The sequence below is a fragment of the Hippocampus comes genome, unplaced genomic scaffold (genome assembly GCF_001891065.2).
Source record: "Hippocampus comes isolate QL1 unplaced genomic scaffold, H_comes_QL1_v1.1 scaffold22, whole genome shotgun sequence".
Lineage (NCBI taxonomy): Eukaryota > Metazoa > Chordata > Actinopteri > Syngnathiformes > Syngnathidae > Hippocampus > Hippocampus comes.
In genome coordinates, this window is record NW_017806175.1 from 4072600 (window position 1) to 4099028 (window position 26429).

Sequence of the window (26429 nt, forward strand, 5' to 3'; positions counted from 1 at the left end):
GTGTTTGTAAAGCTATGGTTTCAGACTGTCACTGAAGGCAACATTAAAATAAGGACCACGGTCCCATCTAGTGGTCAAGACAGGAAATACACATTGAAATTGTAAAATTTAGAATAAACTGTTCCGGTGACTTTGGACTACCTCTATAAATTTATAGATTTGGATGTATTCATTGTACAGCATATGCAGACATGACAAATAGAGTTTTACATGTATTTCTTAATAACTTTATTCTGTAAGAATACTCATGTTTTAAGAAATGACTTTTTTTTTTTACTTAAAATTTTATTTTATACAATTACTCTATTAATAAAATCTGATTCCTTCTCAAATGCACTGGGTTGCTTTCAAAACGGACACCTGCAATGAGTTATTTACAAAGAAAAAAAAAAAGACTGCGATGCTTGTAGTCAGTCTTCAACGCAGCCTTGAAATTGCGTTTCGGGTTTAATTACAATGTTGTTGTTTTCAATTGTTATAAAATATTCAACTTTACAATTGCAGCGTCCTTTTCCCCCCCGAATCCATCTTCATAATGCTGACAACGGCTATTTACAAGAGGGGGTGTTTGACAGGGGTCATGTGATCTGATGGGGCGCCTCCAGCATCTCCATGAGGAAGGTGTCAATGGGCGTGTCCCCGATGAGCTTGAAGAAGAAAAGATGCTCCAAGCACTTGAGGCCGATGGAGCGCAACGCGGGCAGGCGCAGCAGCAGTTTGGCAAACCTGAAACCCCCAAAACAACACACACAATCACTGATGTATTTTATTATGGACATTTGCTCAGGATTTAGGTCAAATATTTCCAAAATATAATTAGCAAAAGGGGAAAAAAACCCAACTGTTTTTTCAAACTACTTTATCATATCAAATATTAATTTGTGTTTAATTTCCTTCAAATAAAAAACTATTTGTCCAATTATATAAAATATTTGGCAAATAGAATTTTTTTAAAAATTATTTGTAATAATTTTCTTCAAATTAAAAGAAATATGCAGTAATCCAATTATATCAGATATGCACCAAATATAATGACCAAATGTAATAGTATGTATGATATATTTATATTTACATCTTATCTTTAATTTTGGCATCCTTAAATACATTTTTATTTCAGTTCTTATTTTTTTGTACTGCATTTTCAAAATTCCAACCAGTATAATTTATAAACACATATTTGTCATAATTTCATTTCATGTACAGTACTTTAAAAATTTCTAACAATTGTACTTCCTTCAAGTGAAAGCAACAAACACAGCAAAAACAATTATGCAAAGACAATTAGAAATGGTAATTCCCACCTGCCAGGCTGGTCCGGATATTTCTGTTTAGTGTAGGACTCCAGTGAGGCGTACACCTTTTCCCTCAGTGCCTCCACCTCCGTTGGGTTGGACAGACCTTTTGCATCTGAATCAAACACATATTGTCAGACACGTGAACACCCAATATCTGCAATAGCCAAAAGCATTCGAGACTTTGATGATTCAAAACATTACATTCCTCATATTATTTTTTTACTTTTATAGAGTACATTTTTTATTTTTGTGAAAAAAAAAAACGTATCGACTAAAAAAACATTTTAACTGCAAATCTCGTCTCATTTTCTAAATCATCAGTTTTAAATTCTCGAGTGATAAGTGTATGGCTCCCTCGAGTGGTACAGGAAAGAAGCAAAAAAATTTCCCCCCACATTTTTAAATTAATCCAAATTTTGTGAATAATTGTTTCAATCAAATAAAACTCAGAGAAGAAACTTACAACAGTATTCAAAGTATTCATTACTTAAGTGTAATAATTTTAGAGCTATAAAAAATTCTCTACAATTATTTTATTTCAGGGCGTGCCCTGTTAAGTAAAGCCCAGGAAGATCTCTGAGCTAGCTATGGCTGCTTTTACACAATGCTGTGAAGTAGACCGTCAAGGTAAAAAGGTGAAGAAGCACTGACCTGGGTTAAACAAGACAATAGCTCGCAAACAGCCCAGCTCCGTTTTATCCATCTGCATATCCTTCATTTTGGACACCAGTTCAGTCAGGACTCTGCATTGGTATCAAATATATAACTTACTCAACTAAAATTGCCACAAACATTAAGCAAAGAACACATTTGACATTCCTGGCTAAGCCTCAAGTCAAAATTCTTTATTGTCACATTTTGTACTTCTGGTGAATAATATACATCCTTATCTGAAAGTGTCTGTGAACACCTCATCAATATAATTTTAGTGTTGTTTGTATTCTGTTGCTCCCAACCTGTCAAAGATGGAGCCCACCCCAGCGCTGTGGGCACTGCTTCTGTGGACGTGGAGGCCCGTGGCCAGAAGGATTCCATCTTTCACCGTCACCGACCGATGAGAGAAGGACGCGATGAGCAGCTCGTTCCAGCCTACAAAACGAAACAGTTAAAACGCGCTTCAAGGAGATCGTTTGGGAGGATAAAATCAGATCTATCTGCATTTGTTGGGACCAGACTGATAAAATAAAGACGTGCAAAGGTACAATTTGATTTTCGAAGGATTACACCTATTTTCTCATGCGGCACTTTTTTGCCCTGTATTCGGTATGGCCATTTTTTACAACCACTACCTGATGCAGGTATATCTCTCACCAGCAGAGGTCAGTGCTTCCTCAATTGCAAACGCACCGCTGAGATTTCTCGGTTATTTTTAGTCTTACTGCTCCATTTAGCTAAATGGTAAATATGTCAAGTAAATGTTAAGAGACTTAAATAGACCGTCCGCCTGCTTGAGGATGACCGACAACCACCAGGAGCAGCTTGGCTGTTAAAATGTGTGTGTTAAGTGTAAAATACACGACAGTGGTAGTTCTCAAATTGGGGTCCCAGGACCGTTGGGAGTTTTGCGAGCCACATCTTCGTGGTCTGCAAAATATTTTGAAATAAATTATTCTTCTTCTTTTTTAATAGGTCTAAAAAGTGTATATTTACGAATGGAGAAATGTGTACCAATAAAACAAATATACTGAAACAATTAATTTCAATGTCCATGCGTTACTTTTGATGGGAATGTCGCCCCTCTCAACATGGCCGCCATGTAACACAGCAGTTGGCTGGGTTGCTACAGAGCGCTGGCATGTCAAGTTTTCATAACTGTGCTTCTAACTCCTGCAATCTATGCTATTTTTATTTGATTTTGTTGCCTCTATGGTGTTTGGCATTGTGTTAGCAATAAGCTCGCTGACTTTTCTAAATAATATGGCTTGATTGAATACACAACATGTAATTATTTGCTTTTTGTTTAATGTTACAGCAAACGTCAAAGGAGAATGGCATATCTCACAGTTATGTTTATTTGACACATGAGGGGTCCTCGGAAAACATTTCGAGATTTCCTTCACTAAATAAATATACACATGTATCCACACCTGCTCGTAATAGAATGACCTGGTCATCAAGGGGGAGCTCTGAGAAGTGGGGGATCCTCTTGGCCCACTCCACTAACGTGAAGAGCTGCTTGTCCGCTGCCTGGCAGATGTTGGTGACGGGATCGTTGGTCTACAGGCGGACAAAAGGGAGGTTGAGCAGAGATTCCAGAACAAAAGTCAAGACAACACAAAATCTGCGCAGCAAATCCCATTTTGGGGTGCTTTACACAACAGTGACGTTCTCCTGAGACTCATGAACAAGTTTTTGGCAAGCCTTAAGCATCTTGGATCACATCGACAGTAATATCATAAGAATTTTTGCTCCAGCATGAAGCAATCATTCATGCAAGTTTGAAGGCGATTATTGGGAAATCTAGACCAAGAGAAATAGGACAAGGAACCAAATGTACCAACTGGACTCTCTGACCCTAGCTTCAACAAGACAAAAAAAAAAAAAAGAATATATTCTCACATTATATCAACCTGGTCAAGTGATGACCAATAAAATGTACTTTTGGACCTATATCAGCTCAAAAAACTTGGAATAACAAGCATCCTTGCTAAATTGACAATAACCATCATTCTATCGAGCTAGCAAGCTAACTATTAGCAAGCTAGCTAGCTAGTGTATCATATGGATCTATAATGCGTAATGTTGATTACTTTTTGCAGTCATTTCAACACATTTTTACCTACACTAAGCGCTGCTTCCCTATTAGCCAGTATTTTGGCATCATCTGATGGCAACTTTAAGTGTTACAGTAGGCAAATAGATGCTTATCGGTTCCTCAGACAAAAATGAAAATAGGGTGAATTTGAGAATAGTGGCCCGTGAATCGGTGGGGTTCTATGTCGTAATAAACATGATTCATACCATTTGAGGAATCACAAATTCGACATTGTTGTTACAGTGCACTGGAAAATGTTGTGCTAACGTGTCCGTCACTATGTTGAAGGCTTACTGAATTGCCGGGGCTGCCGTCGGAGTACGTCTCCGTTTTGGGTTCCACCGCCAGCTCGGCATCTAGGATCTTGTCCACGGGCATTTCCTCATTGAAACTGCTGGTTGATTCCACCTCATTCTCCCCGCGCTCTTTCCCACGCTGCCTCTCTTCCTGTACCGCTACAACATGCACACATACACACACACACTCAGATTTCGCCAGTCATCATTTATATTACACTACAAATGCAGTATACTGTACGCCGTGTGGTCACTTAGGTTTACTATAAATGCTGAACTTTATTTGGTAATCAACCGGTAATAAAGGGCACTTGTGGTAGTTCATAACCTTTTTTCCACCACACACTGGTTAATGGGACGAATGATATTTCGCACTTTCACAAACATCAATCGACTGTGGGGCGGGAGGGTGCTGACTCTATTTAGCATGAATAATCTAGTCCGAGTGATAACGTATATGTTCCTCTAAAAAAATTGCCTGCAAACCAGTGGTTGGGGACCACTGCTTAAAATGCTGGCGGGTGTCTGCTGACTCTGTTTAGCTTAGCATGATAAGTTTGAACACGAGTGGATAATTCTGAAAATAGCCAAATCCCACTTACAAAAGGGTGTGTACACTTGTGCAACTACATTATCTAAACTGCTTACGTTTACTCCCCTTTGCAAAAAAAAAAAAGAAATAAATCTTTCTGAACTGGCATGAACAGGTTATTGGTCACATCAGTGGGGGAATACGTGTGGCCACAAATTAAAGTAAAAATAATACTATCATTCTAGTTTATATATTTAATGTACATTACAGTATGTATATATTTTTTCCCATGTTGTGGATAAAAAATATGAATGAGAAATGTTATCCCAAGGCCAACCAAGTACCTTCTCTCTTCATGCCCATGGCTAGGCACTTCTGGTAGCGACAGTACTGGCAGCGGTTGCGCTGGCGCTTGTCGATGAGGCACTCTTTGCTGTCTCGACAAGTGTAAGTGAGATCTTTGCGCACGGTCCTCTTGAAAAAACCTTTGCATCCCTCGCAGCTGTACACGCCGTAGTGTTTCCCTGCACACGTAGGAAAGGAAACGTGTCATCTTCAGCTGAAGGAAGCCCATTTGTTGAGTTTCCACCTTGTGTTGAGTTGCCCTCTAAGGTCACCTGAGGAGCGGTCACCGCAGATGGCGCAGATGTGCTTTGACATCCCCCCCGGGCTCGGGCACTGGTAGTTGATGCTCCCCATGTTCTGCAGCCCCGGCGGAGGCTTGATGTCCTCTGAGCTGCTAACACTGTTCATAGAGTTCATCTGAGAAGCACAAATGAAGAAAGAACAACAGTCAACTGAAGCGAACTGGCGAAAGACAGGAAGCGGAAGGGAAGTAAGAGTGAATGGCGTTAGGTGGTCTCGTGACATGTTCCTGTTTTTTCTCATTTTGTCTTCTGCTCACCATTGTGCCCGGCTTGCCCCCCCCACCCCCCCCACGCCCTCAATCAACAACACACGCACCATTTTATTGTGAAAGTATGTCACATGCCTGCTCAGTGGGAGAGCTGACTGTTCTCTCCGAGGCTTGTCATGCAGGTTTCTTAATGTTTCGAAGTCTAAGAGCGAGAGGCACGTGAGGCCAGTCACATGGTCGCCGGCAAGTGGAGCTCTCAAAGAGAGGCAATAGGAAGTGCTCACATGACTTTGCGCACCATGGGATGTTGGGAGGGTCGACAGAGAGCTGTTGTGTAAAACTTTTGACTTTTGCGCTCACATTAGCTCACTTTTTGAAAGAATTGTTCCATAATGTCACATCACCGTTGAAAAGACATAAAGCAACTGCAGTATGATTTTTTTTTGTTTTATTTAAGTCACTTTTTACATAACTGTCATTTAATCACGGATGGCTTTAAGTGTCCCTAAATTTACTTTTGATGCTAATATAAAAAAATGCCTTTACTTTTGTTTCCCTAGCACATCACATTTTTTTATTAGTTCTATTTACATTTTCAAATTTAACCTATAAAAGCTAGCGCCCATGGATTTGATCATGCATTGTAATTTATAGCTATGACGTTTCAGAAAAAAAAAAATCTACCTGTTGCTAAACCAAATCCTTAATTCATAAATATTGCCCATTATATGACGATATTACATATGATACGATGACGTCTCTGATCCACTGGTAAAAGGACACTTTGATCCTCTTCTCTTTCATCTATAACTGCTTCAGACAACAAAGTGTATGCAGGAAAGTGGTGAAGATTGCACGACTGTCTGTGTCCTATGTGTTGTGTTGTGTTATTTTTGTTATTTTGACTTCAAGATGGCGCCGCGTGAGTGGCTGCCTTTCCGGCAGCTCCTATATTTTGTTGTTCTACTTCTTCCATTCATAACTTTGCTGCTGTGAATTGGGAATTTCTCCATTGCGAGACTAATAAAGGTTTTCTTATCTTATCTTATCTTATTATGAAAACCTGACATGCTCGATAAAAAAAAAAACAAGGGCAGAATCAGTGTTAAAAATTAATCTAGAACAGTTTATTTTCATCTATGATCATTGAAAAAAATGAATAAAGTTGGAACAATGCGGGTTTTTTTCATGTTTTCATTATCATGATCCCATCCTTTGACCTCTTATGCTGACAAGAGCCATGCAGCAGTTTTTTTTTTTTTTGCTGTCTATGTGTAAACATCTGCATCCCAGCTGGAAACGTTGACCGACAAATGCCCTTCTGTCCTATATATATATGAAGCAGTGTGACATAAAGGACCCGCGTCTCAGTCACCTCAGGCTTTTCCTATCACTTATTTACAACGTGCACTCTCCTCCGACGCTCGCCTAATGGCGAACTCATCCCAGACCTCCGAGGTGGTGACCTTCCGGGCTGAGACGAGCAAGCGTGGGATTATTTCCTGTCAGCTTCCCATATAGCTTGCTCGCCGTCTACATGTGCCCCCAAGGCAGACACTTGTACTTAAATGAGCATCCACCTCGGCCCCTTTTGCAGCTAGTGCTTTTCAGCACACTCATCCAACAGATTTCACTCATAATTAATTTCACCCGTGTACACAATGCGACACTAAACGGCTGCTCAGATGCCCATTCGGCTCCAGACATGTAACAACATGCTTCTAACAGAGGCAAGCACAGTGTATTGGATTATTGATGCATCATACATTCTTTATACAAACATGCTATACAGAACACACAGCAGAATGCCCATGAATAAAAACAAAAAAAAAAACAATTGTGCAAACATTTTAAATATATTTTTGGATACACTATTGCATATAATTGCATGTTGATATTTGATCGCAGTACGTCTTGCCTTATTGGACAATTTTAAAAACCTTGAAAAAGGACGGCCTCACGCACACAGCGTCTTTAATGTCCGTGCTTTATTAGAGTAATTGCTTTCAAGGTTTTGATGGTAGGGAGCAATTTTCTGTAAATGTTCCTGTTCATATGGAATATTGCAATAAAGCTTGATTGGAAGAAAATCGTGAATTGAATCTGTTCCCCAAAAAATCTCAATTCAATCCTTTCCTGAAATCTGCAGTACATTAGTTGATGTTAGTTCAAAATGTCATGATAAGGCCTGCACGAGCTGGGAGCTGAACATGGCCACAATGAACCAGGGACAATATTGGACTTGTGGTCATGAACTTGAGTTGACCGGAGAACAAAGTAGGATGTACACGATTACATATGGGCACAATGACCAAATGGCTTGGTATTAACCCTGAGTGTCCCTACGGGCATGGATCTATACAGTCAACAGAACGTACTGTATGTAGAGTATATTGTCTGCAAAGCTGTCCTCGGTGGGGCATGTTTGCGGTCGTTCAACAACTTTCTGTGGTCAAGGAAGCTCCATTAGCGCGTTGTCAAAGTACATTATAGCAGACAGTATAATGGAGAGCAATCTTGGGGAATGTTGCCATTATTACTTATTTATTTTATTTATTTATGTTGATATTTATATTTTATAATTTATATACTTTTGTTCTTCTACTTCTCTCTTTTCATAATTTTGCTGCTGTAAATTGGGAATTTGTCCATTGTGAGACAAATAAAGGTTTTCTTATCTGTTCTTATTTATTATTATTATTTTATTTTTTTATGTACGAGCTGTGTCCGAAAAGCTGCAGGACAGGTGTCAAAAAAGATATATTTTATTCCGTAACCACAAACTATGAGTTTTACCCTTGAATAAGGGCCAGATGGTTGTATTTCAAATTCCGCGACCAGAATTGAACAATTTTTGCTTCAATTTAGTCGATATTGTGCTAATCCTTCTGGTTTGCATGCCTTGGCCACCTGGGGGCAGTATTATACAGACATAGGGACACACATGAAAAAAGAGTTTCACCACCGTTTCATTACACTGCCGTAATATTGGTCATAATTCCCAAAGGATAAAAAAATGTATGCCTGTTGATTTCAGACAAGGCAAGACAGATTTATTTATATCGGACATTTCATACACAAGGCAACTTAATGTGTGTCACACAAGCAAGGTAATAATACCATTGTGATGCCAATAGTATCTGTTACCCTGTGAATGGCGTTTTGCATTTTTTTGTTAGCATGAAGCGAAACTGACTTTATTAAGGCAAAGCTACACAAATATATGATTGTATGTGTAATTTTTTATGTTTACTTTGAAAATGAACTTCGCCTAGGCTTGGCAATAAACCTCTTATGCCTCTTTTTTGAAGAAATGTTCACATCTAGCAGACTGCTGCTTGTTTTGAAGTCAGGTGAGTTAATTGCCACCAAACAGTACTCAATGTACCAAACAGGAATCTTTTATATCGCAGTCTCAAAGCACCATGTCTATCCTTTGTGACACCAGTCCTAGAACATTTCTGACACACCTCATGTACACTGTAGGGTTTGTACATGCCCAAAAAAGTGCCGCACACATTGAAAACAACAATTGTACGGAGCAAGAAAAACTATGACAAAACTGCACGAGAGAAAGACACAAAGGCTGGAACCGCAGACGTAAATAGAGCGAGAGAGAAAATACACAATCTTTTTGTCCGTGCCTCTCACTCTTTCCTCTCTCGCTCTTTCAAGCAGTACTTCATTAAAAGGGCTAATGGTAGGACTGCGCCGTAAGCCCGCTCACATGACAACAGACACAGGGATGACCTCAAAGGGCCGCAAGTTTAAAGGTCACTACGCGGTGAGAATGAGCGAGAGGAAGGCCAAGGTATGCGAGTTTAAACTGTCAGATTCCGGGAATAAAAAAAATGGTAACACATTTACCACAGGTAGTAACATGATAAACAACTAGTATGCAGTCACTGTGACAGTCATATACTTTATACTGTGTACACACGACTCATATTCAGCTGTTCTATTTTGATGGCGATAAAATATTAGAACAGGTTTCTGACATCATGCAGACACTGTGAACTTGTTGTATATCGATTTGCTGCTTTGGCTGACTCAGTTGAATGTTATATATAGACCGGTCGGCTTGTACTTTATACTAGATAGGTGGCTTGAGAGATGGACAAAACTGCTTTTTATTATTTCCGCAACAATGACCTAAAAGTCTATTCTATGTCTTGAGATAACCACGAGCATCGAAATCGCCTGCGGTTCCGCCTTACCTGCGGACTTCCGAGCGGTCCGAAGTTCAAGTTGGGCGTGGACGGCAGTGATACGGCGGGGGAGCCCAGAGACGAGGTGATGACGGAGTAAGGTGAGGCCAGGCCGTTCATGTGCGAACCCATGGAGGACATGGGCGACGGCAAGTGCCTGGAGGTGCTGATGACCGACGGGTGGCCCACCATGCCGCCCATCGGCGAGGCGTGGGGGTGGGAATGGGCCGTGCTCATTGGCCCAGTAGAGTCTGCAAGAGGAAGGAGTGTTCGATTAGGGCGTTACATAAGATGTGAATCAAAGTCAAGTGCAATTAAAAAAAAAAACATGAAAGGATAACATATCACAGGTTAAAGTGTTGATTCAGAAGAAGGATTTGTGATTCAGCGCCAATGAAACAAATATAAAAAAGATCTCATAGAAAGCCAAACGTATCCCATCTTTTATCCATCCCATTCATTTTCTTCACCGGTTATCCTCACAAGTGTGTTGATAAGAGCGTCAAGACATGTTGAAATGATATATATATATATATATTGATTTCAAATTGTTTCAAAAGCAAATTAAGCCATTGTGATGCGACAAGGAAATAAGCACAGGAAAAATGGGTGGTATTTCCAAGACCCACACCTGGCATTCCTTTTTACTTTGCTTTATTTTTCAGTTAGCGCACAGCAGTCAGTCAGCGATTAGCAACCACACTCTTCTTCTACAACATATCTTCTCTCCCCATCTAGACAATCCTCTTATGTAGTGCCCCTAGTGGTTGGAGGAGACACGACAGTACTGCGTGTGTGTTTTCGGTCTTGTCTGGTGGATGCCTATGTGTTAAGTCACCTCAGTGCACGTTGAAGCTAGCGAGCTCGCTAGCCACGAACACAGAAATGCGTTGGTGATCAGCACATGGCTAAGCAGAGATCAAGAGTGGGGTGTGGAAAGGGTTGTGATGATCGAGTGAAAATGATAGCGGTGATAAATGCACGACTAAGTATCACTGTCAAAGAAATATTTGGAACCTTTGAAAGAATGATGACAAATTTTGGGGATTTTTTTTTTTTACACATGAACACATTACAACATAAGACAAATATAATCGCAATCAAATGGGTGGATTCCCCCCCCCCAAAAAAAATTGCTAAAATGAAATCTGCCATTTTTTCTGTCTGTTACAAAGTTAAATAAATTCTACAGAAGAAATATTGTAGAGCAGTCAAATATTCTGCTTTAATTCATATCTTTACTGTTGTTAAGTGTTAAGGGACCAAAAAAGAAGTAATTTTATTTATCATATTTTTTTTATTAATCTGGAAATTTAGAGGAATTTTATTCAGAAAAATATCAGAATCTGCATTGGCCTCAAAAAAATCGGGCCTTAAAAAAAAAAGAAAAAAAAACTTGTTGCAGGTTATTCATAATTTTGTCTCACTTGTTTCATCTATTCAAATATATTAATTCCGAGTATTCCAAAAGCACATTGATCATTGTTCCGTGCTATGACTGTAATCCCAAACACTGCATGAAATGATATTCTTCTCAACACTAACCAGAGTGAGGCCTTCCCGACTTTGCTGCCAGAATGCTGACCTTGCTTTGGATCTATTGATGTGAACTGACAGGCTGGCATTTGCATAGATGACCTACTTAGGAAATCTGTCACTCAACAGGGTAACGGGATGCACTGCGTGTAATTTCATGCATGTTCCATAGCTGTGAGGCCATTTGTTTGTCACCAACTTCAATTGCGACAAATACAGACACGTGCATTCAACGAGTGCGTGCCACCGTCCATGCAAGCACCCGGCATTAATGTGGTGCACTTCTCTCGCGCTAATGTCTGTGACTCAAATAAATCAACTTTTTTTGGGGGGCGGGGGTGAAATGTTACAATGATGAGGGAAGTGATACAAATGTCATGTGGGTGTGACAGCATGCAAGCTTGGTCAAATGACAGGGCAGTTATTAGATTCTGACAAGTGATTTGAAGCAATCTTGGTAACCCTGCATCATCTGCATAGCGCTGAAGCGTGTAATTCAGGAATTCGCAGGAATTCACCATTTGCAATGAATAGCGAAAATCTGATATTGACACATACCCGAAAAAAAAATCATTTGATTGCTGATGCTGTATTAACCCTTTCAGGGGCAGCGGTTACTACAGTGGACAGCTTATCATGTTATTAGGTTACAGGGTGCATGAAAGGTTTAATTGGTTATGCCATAACTATACCACAAAAGAAGAAAAGAAACAGAAAACCTCTACCCTAAACCAGGGGTGTCAAGCTCATTTTTGTCGCGGGCCACATTGTTACGGTTTGACTTGGAGGGCTGTTATGAATTTTGGGAAAGCATATAAATGTTTAATCACCTCCTCATATTACATCCGCAGCGCACAACAAATTGATGAATAACTAATTTCTAAAATCAGAATTTGAAATTTTGGTTAAGACTATAGCAAGCTTCATGGAAGTTGACAAGCTTAATTTATTTTCGCGGGCCACATAAAATGATGTGGCGGGCCAGATCTGGCCCCCGGGCCTTGACTTTGACACATGTGCCCTAAACTATGATTACAAATCTGTTTATAATTATTTCTAACCCGGCTTACAACATTAACATTAAAATTAAATGTGCCAGAAGATCGGGTAAAGCGATTTTGGAAAACTTCCATGAACAACCCAGGCTTAACTAAGCTCCTCCCCGACATACAAAGATCGAAAAGAGTCGCGATGTTTAGATTTGATTTAATTATGTTACTACTACATTTTTATCAAGTATAATATTACAGTGAATTATTTTCTTTTTTAAAAAAACACATTACACTTTTTTCTTGGGGGGGGGGGGAGCATATTACTAGCATTTTCAGGAACCAGCTCTCAGAAGATTGTTATTTAATCACGAAAATGGGATGTCGTTGGCAGCAGAAAATCTGATCAGCAGGATTGGGCTCCGTATCAGTTCCGTAAAAGACTGCTGACTTCTGTGTGACACCCCGACAATGTACTCTTGCACACTTTCACTAGCCCGGCCCCGTGATGGCTACTAATAATGCAGAGTGGTCACTCTGTCCCTTCATTTTACATTATGCGCCATCAGCAATAAAGCAGTCCTCCTGAATTTGGCTTCTGGCATACGTCAAAGTATTGTGCAAGTTCGAGGCATGAAATCATTCACTCCCTCACTGTATGCTACAGAACAGATGTTGTGCAACTTCCTGTTTAGTACAGAAGCTACTGCTTCCATCCCCTCACTCACCAGCTCCCACATATGCCCTAAGTGATCCCCGCAAGGCAAATATGTATTGGGACCTCCCTCTCTTAGACTGGAGACAACAGAATTGCTCCAATGCACATAAAACTCGAACAATGCAACAAAAGGCACGATGTAATTCGATGCGAGCCGGAGCGCAGAGTCATTAGTGCAAAATGATTATATAATGGACGGCCAGTGTACTGTACTGCCTTTATTCTTCAGGGTGACGCTTTTCTGTGTGTGCATGACAAATTCTCGTCAGGCCTTGTCAAGATGTAATCTATTTTGGAAGTACTGAGTCGGAGAAAATTTGGGAACACGCTCTCGCATGGATCAGTATCCTCCGAGACCTGTTAGGACAAGATAGAGCAGTGTGTGGATTTTAAAAGTGCCTCTTCAGTCCAGCTTTCATAATGACGGTCATAAAGTCAGCTCCCATCCCAACAGGTGGCCGCGGAATTTGCCGCGGTTTTCAAAGCCCTCCGCAGAATTGAACGCAGTGTGCGGAAATAAGGGCGAGGTGCTGAATATGACTTTTACATGTCGTCTAAAACGCTTCACCTAAAAGTACTATGTGTAAAAAAAGCTTAAGGTAGCTTAATGTTAGAAAACTACGCCCAAGCGCACCCAAAATTCATGTGCTCATCTCAAACTATGCCCACATCCGTCTCCGAAAATATCAAAACAAACGCCTTCGTATTTTGTATTTTCTGGACATTCTTCGACAACGTTCTCCTCATGAAGCCACACGAAGCTTGAGTGAGCAGGAAGACGGAAACAGTCTTTCAGTGCCTCTTCCAGTCTCTCTGTTGCAACATTCTGATGACTGTGTGACACTCTCAAGATCAGTGGCCACTTCCCTCTGAGAACATCCTGTTGAATTCTGTTGATCATTTGCTGGATGTCATCTTGGTCTCAGTGAGCAAGTACAGGCCCTCAATATGCAGATTCGAGTCCAAATGTGGACCTTGATACTGTTGCATGAAAGTGTTAATTCATCCAAAGGTCCTCAAAGGAATCATCTCCTCCAAACAAAGCATCTTACTCTCCAGTCGGCCTCCATCGAGCATCTCACAAAAGAGGCGCTATCAATTATTGAGGACATTCACGCATCTTATGAAACCATCCGCTCCTGATCTGTTCCATTGATTCTTGTCTGATGGACTCAGGCCAAGCCGATATATTGCTACAAGGACGCAAGCATCTGTTTGAGAGCAAACAGGCGAGAACAGCGAAGGCCGCCCGTTAAAACGCCAACCAAAGGTCAACTCTTGCCAAACTCTTGAACCATGTTCAAAAGAGGTCCTATTTGCAGGCCCAGCTGACATGGATCATTCCCGGAAACGCCAGCAACCAGGGGAAGTACAGCTCACTCAATGACACAAAAAAAAAAGAGGGTAAGAGTCAGCCATCAAATAGCAGAAGGTGAACATTGAAGAGAATTCTCGAAATCTCTTCAGATGATGCCAAAAATTGGCAATAAAACGACAACGATAAAATAATCGCCTTTAACGACGACGACAGTAATCTCTGACCATCTTATGGTTGTGCAACATGTGCGCTACTTTCCAGGGAGCACCGCGGCTTTTTTTGTTCAGGCTAGTCTGCCACAAATTTTTGAGTACTTCTTTCACTCTAACAGTCTTTTAATTTTGTTTTGGAATCCGCTTTCACCCGACAAGAATTACAATATGTACACCCTAAATTCCTGATATTTGTGTGCGATAGGGACTGAGCCCTGCCGTGAATAGTGAAAAATTTAGTGTGATTGATGCCCTCCTTATAAGTGTTTATAAACAATTTTTTTTTTAAAAGTTTATCTTTTGAAATTTTATTTACCTTTTTCTGTTTTTAATCAATGCGTTTTTTGTTTTTTTTTAATATCTTGAATTTGAAAAAAATATGTATATTTTTCACTCATGAAGGGTTCGGTGAATGTGCATATTAACTGGTTGGGGTCGGTACGTCTAAAAAGGTTAAGAACCACTGGGCTAGAGGGACACTGCTACGAGAGTTTTTTTTTTTTTTTTGAAGCGGAATAATTTGATTCGAATGAATGCACTAATCTTTTACATCATAACCAATTTTTCAGATTTAAACCGGTTTTTGTTAACACCCCTGAAAAAAAATTATGCAGGGGGAGAAGAGCCAAGACATCCAGCTGATGTGGGTGATCAACAGGTTGAACGAAACATCCCCCGGTTGAAAACCCCCCTAAATCCCTCACTGTTAATTACACTGGTAGCTGGATGGAGCGCTTCCCTGTGCTGTAATTCAATAAGCCCGCGGCCCACTAACTAATAATATCCCCTCTCCGGAGAACAGTGTGGTAGTGGGCTCAGTGACGGGACGGTAGCGACAGATCGACTCCAAAACAACACGTGCTTTAATAAATACCAGATTAGCTCTTACGAAGACGGATCTTAAACTTCCCATCTGTTCGATACCTTTTGGCTCCGTGACTCCCATTTATGCGTGTCTGGCTGTTGTTTGCACACGCCGACTGCAGCCTGTGTGCGCATATCTGTCATCGACCAAAGGACAGAGAGCAGAACGAACCCTGCAGTCATCAGGCAGACAGTCTGCAGAGCTCGTTACCTTGAGCGGACATGTACAGTACTGTAATTAACAAGTCTCCTAACCGTGAGCGCTGCGCTGCACCAAAGTTGGGAAAGACACAGATCGCCCGGCCCCATGCACACAAGTGGAAAAACCACAGCCCCGGCTAAACATTAATTTCTTTGCTAAATGAGGTTGATGCCTGATCAATTGTGTCACTAAATCCTCTTATCCCTGGGTAAGTATGTGCAGCTCAGCGGGCCAGCTGTCAAGAAGGTGGGGAGGCCGAAGAGGAGCCGGAGGAGGAGGGGATGGAGGCAGGACAGCAAGAGAGGGATAGACAGATTGATGGATGGCGGGGGCAACATCCTGCACAGAATCTGCTTTCCCCCCACCCAAAAAAAACCAACATGATCCTACTAGCACACATGTAATCTCTCAGTCTGGCAAAGAACAGCCGACCACCAATTGAGAAGCCCCTGTTGTGCGGAGATCGATCAATAAACGGACTACACATAAAACAGATGGATGGATATATAAATGCACTTCATTCAACCCTCTAGGTAAAACTTCAGCTATTGAGTGTGACGGCATCTGCTTGATCATTTCGAGGGACGGGAGCATCTCTCATTGTATATTCGAAACTCCTCTATTTCGGTGCCAATGTCGTCTCTTGAAGAATAATACCATCCGGAGATGAGAGCGCCGTAAAGGTGGTCTGAAGCTTAGACTAATTGAGACTGAACAACGACATGGCGTGATAATCAACAATCGATTCTACTTGATTTGACATAGTCCTGAGCAATCAATGAGATGATGACAATTTAGAGTGTTCAATCAGCCTGCCATGCATGTTTTTGGAATGTGGGTGGAAACCAGAGTACCCGGAGAAAACCCACATAGGCCCGGGGAGAACATGCAAACTCCACATAGGAAGGATCGAACACACGACCTCTGCACCGTGAGGTCGATGCACTAACCACTGGACCACCGGACTGCTAAAATATAATAATGCAAGATAAATGCATTGATGAGATCATGATTTGGCCCTCTTTTCACGCACACACTCACTGGTAAGATCGAGCCTTATCTTTGCACTCTGGGTCACCATGCATAGCACCATCGGCACCCATTTTATGAACAACTGGAACGCCGTGACAAATAAGAAAGCTCACCTCATTCATCCTAATGAAGAATTAAAAAAAAAAACAGTTGAAAATGACAGGAAAAGATAAAGCACTTGAGCATTATTTCTCCAATATAACATAAAAAATGTGTTTTTCCTTCAACCATGCGGCTGTAATAAGTGAACACAAACAACTTGCACCAGTGAACTCCTTTGACCCCGAAGTTCTGCCCCGTGGTGAACTCTCGAGTGAACACACAAACTTTCCCTGAAAAGATGATGAACGACCTCTGCTCCATTTTCTACAACAGTTAAACCCTTCTTCGGTGTCTGTTTGGTGCAATCATGGATCATTTCAGGAGACTAACGGAACTTAAAAAAAAAAAAAAATTAAGTACTGTACAGTACATTGTCGCGCAAATAGACAAAAGTTGTAGCCATCGCCTCCCATCTTATAGACAGACTCGCGAGATTATTATAGTTAGTAAAAACGAACAAAATATCTCACGCTGAAATAAAAATAAGTAAATAAATTTCATTCATGAACTGAAAGAAAAACCAGAGCGCCTTTAGTAGCTCAGTGACTGTGTAGGTTGTGAATGGTCGTTTGTCTCTATATGTGCCCTGCGACTGGATGGTGACCAGTTCAGGGTGTCAGATGGGATAGGCTCAAGCAACTCCCCGTGACGCTTTTCAGGATAAGCGGTGTTGAAAATGGACGCATGGATGAGAGTGCCTTTAAATAAAACGAATGGACAAACTACATTTTAACTAACAATAGCGAAAATCACCTTTGTCATCTTTTTCATACATGAGCGTTTGAGTTTAATTTTAAACCAATGTATTCTGTAATGAAGGTTGAACACTATGACCATTGGGTCAAAAAGAAACCAATTTCGGTTCAAAAGTGACCAAACATTCTTTTTGTTGTTCAACCCAAAAAGTGGCAGTTTCAGTCCCTTTTTGACCCAAACTGGTTTATTTTTGACCCAACTGTTTTTAGAGTGGACAGTCATTTGGGAATCTCTGTTTATTATTTTATTACACGATACTTGGTGACCTTTTTTCATTACACTGTACAATTACTCCATATATATAAATGAAAACTAAAACTAAAATGAAGCGTTAAAAAAAAGAGAGAACCGTAAATATAAAAAAACTAACTATAAAGTGAAATTCCAAACGATTATAACCTTGACGCGTGGCCATGAAACGTGCAGTAATTAGGCTTGTCCTAATAGTGTACATAAGGTAGTAAGTCACACAATACATAAACATAATGATGGCACATAAAGACAAGGGACCAAACACACAAACACACGCACACTCACTCACAAAGGGTGACCTGACCTCTAGACCTTTTGGCCGAGAGGAAACCGTTAAGTTTTTTTCCCTCATGAAAAACGTTGAGAAAAAAATTTAAGAATAACCTGTCACAAATAAAGCTGGAGGTATTGAAAATGAAACAATGAAACGTAAATAGCCCGCGTTAAGTTCACAGGTTGACTCCTTCGCATAATCATGAACCATCACAACTCTGCCTTGTACTCGCGGCGTTAAGATTGTGGCGCAACACAGGAAATGAGTCCAATTGTCATTAGTTGAAACAAGCTAATGACATGACTCTCGAACAGCTGACGTGCATGTGATTTCGGGCTGCATTGTAAAATGATTTGAGTAACATGTAGGGAATTTACAAAAACAGTTGCTGTGCTCTGTCACACACATCCGTATGGCGCAAACCGCATTAGACTGTGAACTATTTTGTGGCATGTGACGTTCCATTCATGTCCTGTGACGGTGAATACTGGAGATTGTCGTGGTGGAACTTAAAGCCTGCTCGGTGCTTTCGTTTCACTGTTTGAACAAGGGTTACAATTGATGAACTGGCACTAGCAGCTCCAGCGTGTTGCCTAATTGGGCGTATTATTCTAATGCTGTGGTCTAATGGTTCAGCTGCGCTATGAATATAATGACTAGTATATTTGTGACTAAGATAGCCACAAATATACTCAATCTTTGCAGCTGGGCGGGGATACTGACATCTCCAAAATGACTTCTTTTCACCCATCCATTCATCAAATAAATGTTCAATGTTGAGACAAAAATAATTCTGCACAGCTTCCGCACAGAGAAGAAAAGCGGGAGCCTTAAGAACACTTCTCAGGCACTTCAAGTGTCCAAAAGTTAAGAGATTTACTCTGACGGAGACCAATTGTATCCATTTTGTGGATGAAATGGTAAAATCGATCATATTTGGAAAATATGGGATTTTTGGTCTGACAGCAACAATGTATTCTTGTCAAAGTAAAATAAGAGTTATTTCATTTTTAAGCCACTATGGTACAATTAACTGGCAGTGAGAAACTAAATCAATGCAGGTCAAATCTCAGCAACCAAATCTAAGTTCCGAAGCTGTTTTCTTTTTTTTTTGTTTCATTATACACATACCATAGCATGGTAAGCAAGTAGCCACCACATTTACCTCACATTTCCAATTTCTACTTTGGCCTTCCTGTCCTGTATGGCGTTAGCATGTCCTGTTAGCACTCGCATGGATTTTCTCCGGCAACTCCTGCTTCTTCCCACATTCCAAAAACTTACTTGTTAAATTCGTTAAAGGCTCTTAGTTGTCCATATGTGTAAATGTGAGTGTGATTAAGGCTGAAGTATCGAGAAAACCAATCTAATTCGGTCAACCATAACAGATTACAACAAAACAAATCTGCGGCTTTATCACTTTTCATGGGAACAGCAATACGTAAACATGTTGACTGCACTTCTTAAGCGCGGAACTTATCGAGACATTATATGAGTATTTTCTATAGAGTGTAAGTGGAAAAACAATGGCTTACAGGAAAAAAAAAACTGACATCAACACAATGGCTCTTTCAAGGACACTAAAAGTACAGAGCACGGCGCACACACAAGCACAGATGCCCGATAGCTGGCCGAGTACAGCATGTGTGCCCGTGAGCTCACGTCAACACCTCCCAACACATCTCTTCAAACACAGGAAGGAGGAAAGCAGAAAACCAGAGCAAGCGCTGACGGAAGGATGCTGGCTGACAGACGGCAGATGCGAACGGCGAGGGAAAGCAGGATGGAGAGGGCTAATAGGAAGGGAAGCGTGTTGAGAGACAAACAGATAGTGAAGGACGAACCCACACGTGCTGGTGGGCTGGGGGGCTGGGGGGGGGGTTCCCCATGATTGAGAACACAAGTGAGCATTTGACTGAAACATCCATTCATTTTTTTCATTCATTTTATCTATTTTCATCTTGACGTGACCAAATATGGTTGCGGGCTCCATAAAAGACCAAATATCCCCTCATTTTCTGTGTAATCCACAATGGGAAAACCACAGCAAAGAAGCAGCACACATTATTTGCACAGAGAGTTTCGACCCTGGGAAGATGAGTTTTATAAAGAGCGTCCAGGGATTAGAGGTATTACCATAATGCATCCGTTAGCGAGTCTAACTATGCGTGGGAAAAAAAAAAAAAAAAACAGAGCAAAAAAAAAAATAAAAATAAAAACACACAACTGACCCTGATCTACTTCCGGTTATTCCTTAAAAGGATGCACAGAGTCGACTACTCACAGTGACCATAACACAGCTCCCTCGCGGTGCCACCGCCGACTGATGCCGCAGGTTGCCACATGCCTTCAGGTGCGAGCTGGCAGGACGCCAGCCGCCGTCCCAGGCGTCCGACTTGAGTGATGGTGCGCTTGACAAACTAAAAAAAAAAAATGAGGCAGAAACTCCGGATGCGTTCTACTTTTTAGGAATGGTGAGGAGGAGGAGATGGAAGGGGGGTCCTGGGGGTTTCAGTGGAGAGCAAGAAGAGGCGGAGTCCATCAACCCCGGTTACAAGATTAGTCAGATTATCCGTCCCGAGAGATCAATCCCATAGGAACTCTTTGCTATGCGACTGATGACACAAATCAGCTCTTCAGTCGACTACTCAACTTGTGTCTCTCTCTATACCTCAGGCTGTGGCTAAAACTGTGCAGGGACACCTGTTATAGCGCAAGGGTGTCTGGCATAGCATTAAATGGGGAGATTGGAAGGCGGGGCAGGGCATTAAAGCTGTCAGGAGCGGGGATGGGAGGGATCACACTTATAGTATAACCAGAAGTTTCCCATTACAGCTTCTTAAAAGGGATCAGACATTGGTACGCGGTGAACAGTTTCCATAGCCAAAGGGTGTTAAAAAGGCAGCCAAAAAAGAAGAATCACATGACCCGTTTACAACAAGCAGCGCTGTTTGGTTCAATTATGTACACGCATTTTGACATTTCCTTTATAAATGGACTTTCAATACATTAGCGATACAAAAGATATAACTTGAGAGGACTCAAGTCCACCGTGGTTGAGATTTTCCTTGGGTGAGTAATTGAGATCCTGAGGATTCATAACACAGAAAATATTGGGACAGCAGCGACGAGGAACCAAGAAGCATTAACGACAAATATGCAACAAATTCAGAGAAGCAAAATATTCACCATTTATGGCCTGATTTAAAGTCCTTGTGTACTGACATTTGACACGTCAGAAGAGTGTTGTGAGCAATCCTACCAATTTGGAATTTGTGAAACCACGACACGCTGAAAATGGATGCTACTTCGACTAGCCCCTTTCTTATACGGCACAGTAGACATGCCTACATGTTTGAGATGAGATAATATGTCCGCTTAAAGCCTTCGGTGGCTGGAATGGATTCCACCGGGTCGTCGTGAGGCTTTCCAACAGACACCAGCTAGCTTGCAAGCTAACAGGCATTCGGGGCTCCTCTCAGACAACGGATGGGTGGCGTGCTCGTATGTGGCGTCACCTCCTCCCTTGGGAACTTAAATGATGACCCCAAGCTGTTCTGTAAATCGTGGCATCCAGGAAAGATGCATTTTGGGGGGTAGAGGCCACGAACATCTAAAAATAACATGATCACTCTATTTATGTGGTTGTCTTCACTATCGCCCGGCAGTAAAAGTTAAAGGCTGAAGGTAATCATTCTCTAAGTCCTCTATAGCACTGATTTGAAAAGTGTGGTATGAGTGGAACTGGTGGTACACAGGCTGCCTCTAGTGGTACGCGAAAGAATTACTGCTGACGTACCATTCAGTTGTATTTAACTTTTAAGTACAATTCCATTCCGTTCAATCTTTAAAGAGAGCTTTTTTTTCCAGGCATTTTTTTTGGGGTAGCACTTGATATAATTAATTTGTGAACCACTGCACGATGGATTATTTATGTAATGGAAAACTTTGGCAAATGGCCTGTGAATGCGGAAAGAAAGTGACAAGAAGAGGCCCTAGCCTAAAAGATTTGTGTTTCACCTTCCTCAAAACATCTGTAATTCTCTTCGACGTCACGAAGAAAAATGGGCCAGTTGTGACATTGTCAGCTGCCCGTGTGCTTGTGGTTATTAATACGAACGTGTCCTTAGCCGTAGCCCAAGCGTTTCTCATGTATAGCATTCCAGGAAGTCAGGAATTGTCTTAGAATGCTGGACGGTGGTCAAGTAAACAGACAGCAAAGCGAAAAGCCAGATGCAAACACGGGCCTAAAATATACCTTAAAGGCTAAGAAGAACAATACACGGCAAAGCCTAAGGGAACTTAAATAAACCGAAAAACCCATGAGGGGAATGCAAGTTGAATCTGAACCTTGGTACAAGAAGCCAAGGACACAGAAAAAGGGCTTCAAAAATACAGTGGTGCTTTGAGATACGATAAGTTTGCGATAAGTTTAATTTGTTCGCTGACCATGCTTGAACTCAAAACATTTGTATCTTAAATCATACTTATGCATTGAAATGAATGGAAGTGCCACTGATTTGTTCCAGCCCTCCACCCCCAACAATTTTCAAAAAATGAAAATAGCACTCTAATATTAATACTTTAGAAAAACATACAACAATCACATTATTAATAGAATGTAACGAAAGGAAAGGTTTTTTTTTTGCCACAATTTTCCCTTGGTTTCAATACACATTGAGCTGCTCTTTTTAGCATTAAGGCAAAGTTATGTGCTTGTTTTAATTATAAAACATGTCCTGCAATTCTCTTTGTTCCGTTTGCCAACTTTAAGAGACACTTTAATGAATTCTAATCACCAGAGAATACAACCTGTGCCAAACAGAAGTGTGCGGCTGCTTCTTTAATACCTCCTGTCACCATATCAAAAAATTTGCCTGATGGCCTGTCAGCCTTATAAATAAACATGAGCATCGAAGGGGGTACATGCACTACTTAAAGCGTACATAACAGACTGTCTTGTGCACCGTGCACCTGCGTGTGGCTGCGTCAAATGTCCGCACACCGCTTGGATGAGGGCCACCGGCAGTAATCGGATCCACTCGCATGCGGCCGACCGGCAAAAGAGACTCTGCAAGCCCCGATGGAAGACCAGAAAACGAGGCGGAGACACACAGGCTACCATTCCAAGACTTAGCAAATCCCAACGGGAGAAGCAGAAATTAATCCTTTAACGCATTCTGTTATAATAGAATGTCGTGGCCCACATAAAACACAGCGAATTAACCCCAAGCGCTAAATTTGGCGCACTCTCCGAGCACCTTGAACAAAAGCTTTCAAAAGGATTTGTGGGTACACCATTTAAATAGATGTCTTTGTTCTCAGTGTTATTTACAGCATAACTGTCTTCACAAGGTATATATCGGCCACGGTGTCAAAAGTCACTATACACGTAGTTTTTTTTTCAATTTCGTTTACGGTATTGTTTGGACAAATGTGAACCCATCAAAATTGGACAAGTTTTGCAGTTGTTGTCAGCATAGCATTCCCGTGCTCTCGGGTCGCCGTTTGACATTGAAGTCGCGGTGCAGAACTGCTCCAATTTGTAACATGATTTACATTATCCGTGGCATCCATTCCTGGCAAAACAAGCGGTGGAAGGCCTGCTACTCCCTCCATCCCTCTACTGATGAAAACACCAAAGTCACTGAGCAGGCGTTCACGCAAAGCCAGGGGAAGTCTGTCTGGAGAGATGTGCTGGAATCACCAAAACGCGCTTCAGTGTAAAAACTTGGAAGAAAAAAAAATTGCTTCGGCTAGTAATGAAGCTTTAACTGGGCTGCCTTCGGGTTGTTGTGCATCATAATCTTCCCCTTAAAGCTTGGTGTCCAAACTACAGCCTGGGGGCCATTTACGGCCCGCAATCCATTTTGCAGTGGCCCATGGTGTATATTAAAACTGACATTTGACATGGCTCATAAGGCTGGTTTAAAAATAAAAAAGGGAAGCTGTTGAAAAACATGCTCCATGACGCATATTGTATGTTGAATCAAGCTTTTGTTAATGCGTCCAGAGCAGCCCCCCCCCCTTTCCCTGGCTTTGCGTAAACGCATGCTCTCGAGGTTTTGTCTTTTCATCAACGACTGTAGTAGCAGGCCTTCTGCTGTGTGGTTTGTCAAAAACAGATCTTGTTTTGAGAAACTTGCCCAGGATAGAAAGAAATGTACTTCACGTTGGAGCAGTTTGATGGTCATAAAAGCAGCTCGAACTGCAGCCGGGGAAAGAAAACCAGATTGCCGGGTGGCAATTTTGCAGCGCTGCTCCAATGTCAACTGGCGAGCCATAGCCAAGGCATAAATTTGCTGACAAAAACTGCAAAGCCTGTCAAATGCCGATGGCTTAAAGTCGGTTCGAATGACAGCTGAAATGAAATAGAAAATGGAAGTCCACAGTGACTTCTGGGACTGCCTGCATTTGATCATTTTCAGTTACGTTAAGATACAGCCTGGTCGACATTGCAAATGAGAATCGGTTCTCAATATCTTTACCTGGATACATAAAGATTAAATAAAAATGAAAATGAAATAATGATGAAAATTAACAATTTTCCTCTGCAAAAAAAAAAAAAAAAAAAACGGAATCATGTCTCGCCAGATAAAGTGTTTGGCTTTTTATTTAGCTTAGTTGTAACAGGCCTAGAGGTTAAAAAAAAAAATGTAAATGCCAGTGTTTTCGAAGTGAATCCTTTTTCACACTTGTGTGACAGTTAAGAATGTTAAAATGTGACGTAGAGCATTGCCCTGTAGAGTGAATACAGGTTTCATGAGCAGGACGGTTTGGCGCTGAAAATGATTATTTGTACATCCATTATTTCCTGCTTAGGTGCGGGGAGGAATCATTTAAAAAAAAAAAAAAAAAAAAAACAACTCGTAGGCAGTCAATAGAGCACGCAAAACAAGCAAACACCAAACGGGACGGCGGCATTGCGAGTTTGTCCGGATGGCATGCCGTTATTGCACAATTAATGAAGACGATCCAAAACGCACCTCACAGGCACACACCGTTGCAACCTTTTCCAAGGTCCTCCGCTTGATTAAATCTGGAATTAAATCAAGGGTTTGACCTTCTTCACTAATGACTAATTACTGACAATTAGCCCTGAGAATGGACTCTCTGCGCCCCCTTCTTTTCCCTCAACTCTGTTCTCACAACAAACACATGCCCCCCCCACACACACACACAATCCAGTCAAGCAGCCTTTTCCACTGACACAAAACTACACACACTCAATACTACCGCGTGCATTGTGTGCTAATGCATTGGGTCTCAAGTAGCGAGAATCCTTGAGTAAACCTGCCAAGTGCCACACCCTCTACCTGTGTGGTTTATTTATCTCTGTGGGAGTGGGTGGGGGAATTGCGTGAAGGGCTTGGCAGTCAGCGAGCAGGTTTTGAAAGCTGCCACGGCTTCCCAGACTAGCGGCAACGGCCGCATTCCTTCAGTCACATGACGACGTGGTCGCGGTCGGGTCCCAGACAGTCAGCTATATGTCGGCTAGGCGTTGCACGTCGGAATTTATGTATGAACGTGTTGGCCGGATCCAAGTGTTGAGTCAGAGCAAGCAAAAGTCGCGGTTGTTCACATCAAAACAAGGGCGACTGCTTTCTCCAGCCCGCCCTGTGATTCTTCCTCTTTTATAGTTCTCCCTTTTCACTTGCCGTCCCTTGTCACGACTTCTTAAATAAGTTCTCAGCATCAAAGGCAGCCCGGGGGGAGTGAGGGGTGGGGAGGGGGCGTTGTTCATAAGGATCTCTTTGGCGGATGGGAAATTTTGAAAGAAAAGAAAAAAAGTGCTGAGAAAGAAGAAATGCTGATTCTTCTACGGAGCGAAGGGCGGGCCTTCGACGGGCCTACTGAAACAGATGTGTGAGAAAAGATGAGTGGACCTCCAAGCAATCAGATCACAAGACGGTTTTGTTTCATCTGCGCTACATGTTGTGGTAAATTTAGGAGCAGTTAATCAATGTAATCATAGAAACAAATCAGACTGTGAGATGTAATTTAGATCCAAGTACCATATTTTTAAGAAGTGATCTCAATTTTACCACCATGACATAAAAGGGCTTGGAAGATGAGGCTTCAGATGATTAATCATTAACCACAAGATCCATTTTACTGAACAGAAACCCAGAAAAGTGCTTGTGACTACTTTTGTCTTTAAGCTGAGAGAAATTCTGATGATGAAACTACAAATAATCGGACCATTTGGGATGGCACAGGGCCTAAATATTC

General features: G+C 41.5%; 1 protein-coding gene across 3 annotated transcripts in view; it reads right to left on the reverse strand.

Annotated features, from left to right (window-relative positions):
• Positions 1 to 199: 199 nt before the first annotated feature.
• rxrgb (retinoid X receptor, gamma b) overlaps positions 200 to 26429 on the reverse strand; it is a 29969-nt gene continuing 3739 nt past the window's right edge. Inside the window, exons 2-11 of one of the 3 annotated variants that reach the window (XM_019897247.1) lie at positions 20482 to 20617; positions 9952 to 10193; positions 5496 to 5640; positions 5223 to 5402; positions 4345 to 4505; positions 3383 to 3512; positions 2252 to 2384; positions 1947 to 2038; positions 1302 to 1407; positions 200 to 726 (exon numbers count right to left, since the gene is read on the reverse strand). In XM_019897247.1, coding sequence (XP_019752806.1) covers positions 579 to 726; positions 1302 to 1407; positions 1947 to 2038; positions 2252 to 2384; positions 3383 to 3512; positions 4345 to 4505; positions 5223 to 5402; positions 5496 to 5640; positions 9952 to 10193; positions 20482 to 20542 — 1398 coding nt within the window. In that variant the 5' untranslated portion in view covers positions 20543 to 20617 and the 3' untranslated portion in view covers positions 200 to 578. The remainder of the gene's footprint in view (positions 727 to 1301; positions 1408 to 1946; positions 2039 to 2251; positions 2385 to 3382; positions 3513 to 4344; positions 4506 to 5222; positions 5403 to 5495; positions 5641 to 9951; positions 10194 to 20481; positions 20618 to 26429) is intronic. The other 2 variants (XM_019897248.1, XM_019897249.1) reach the window with 2 other exon arrangements.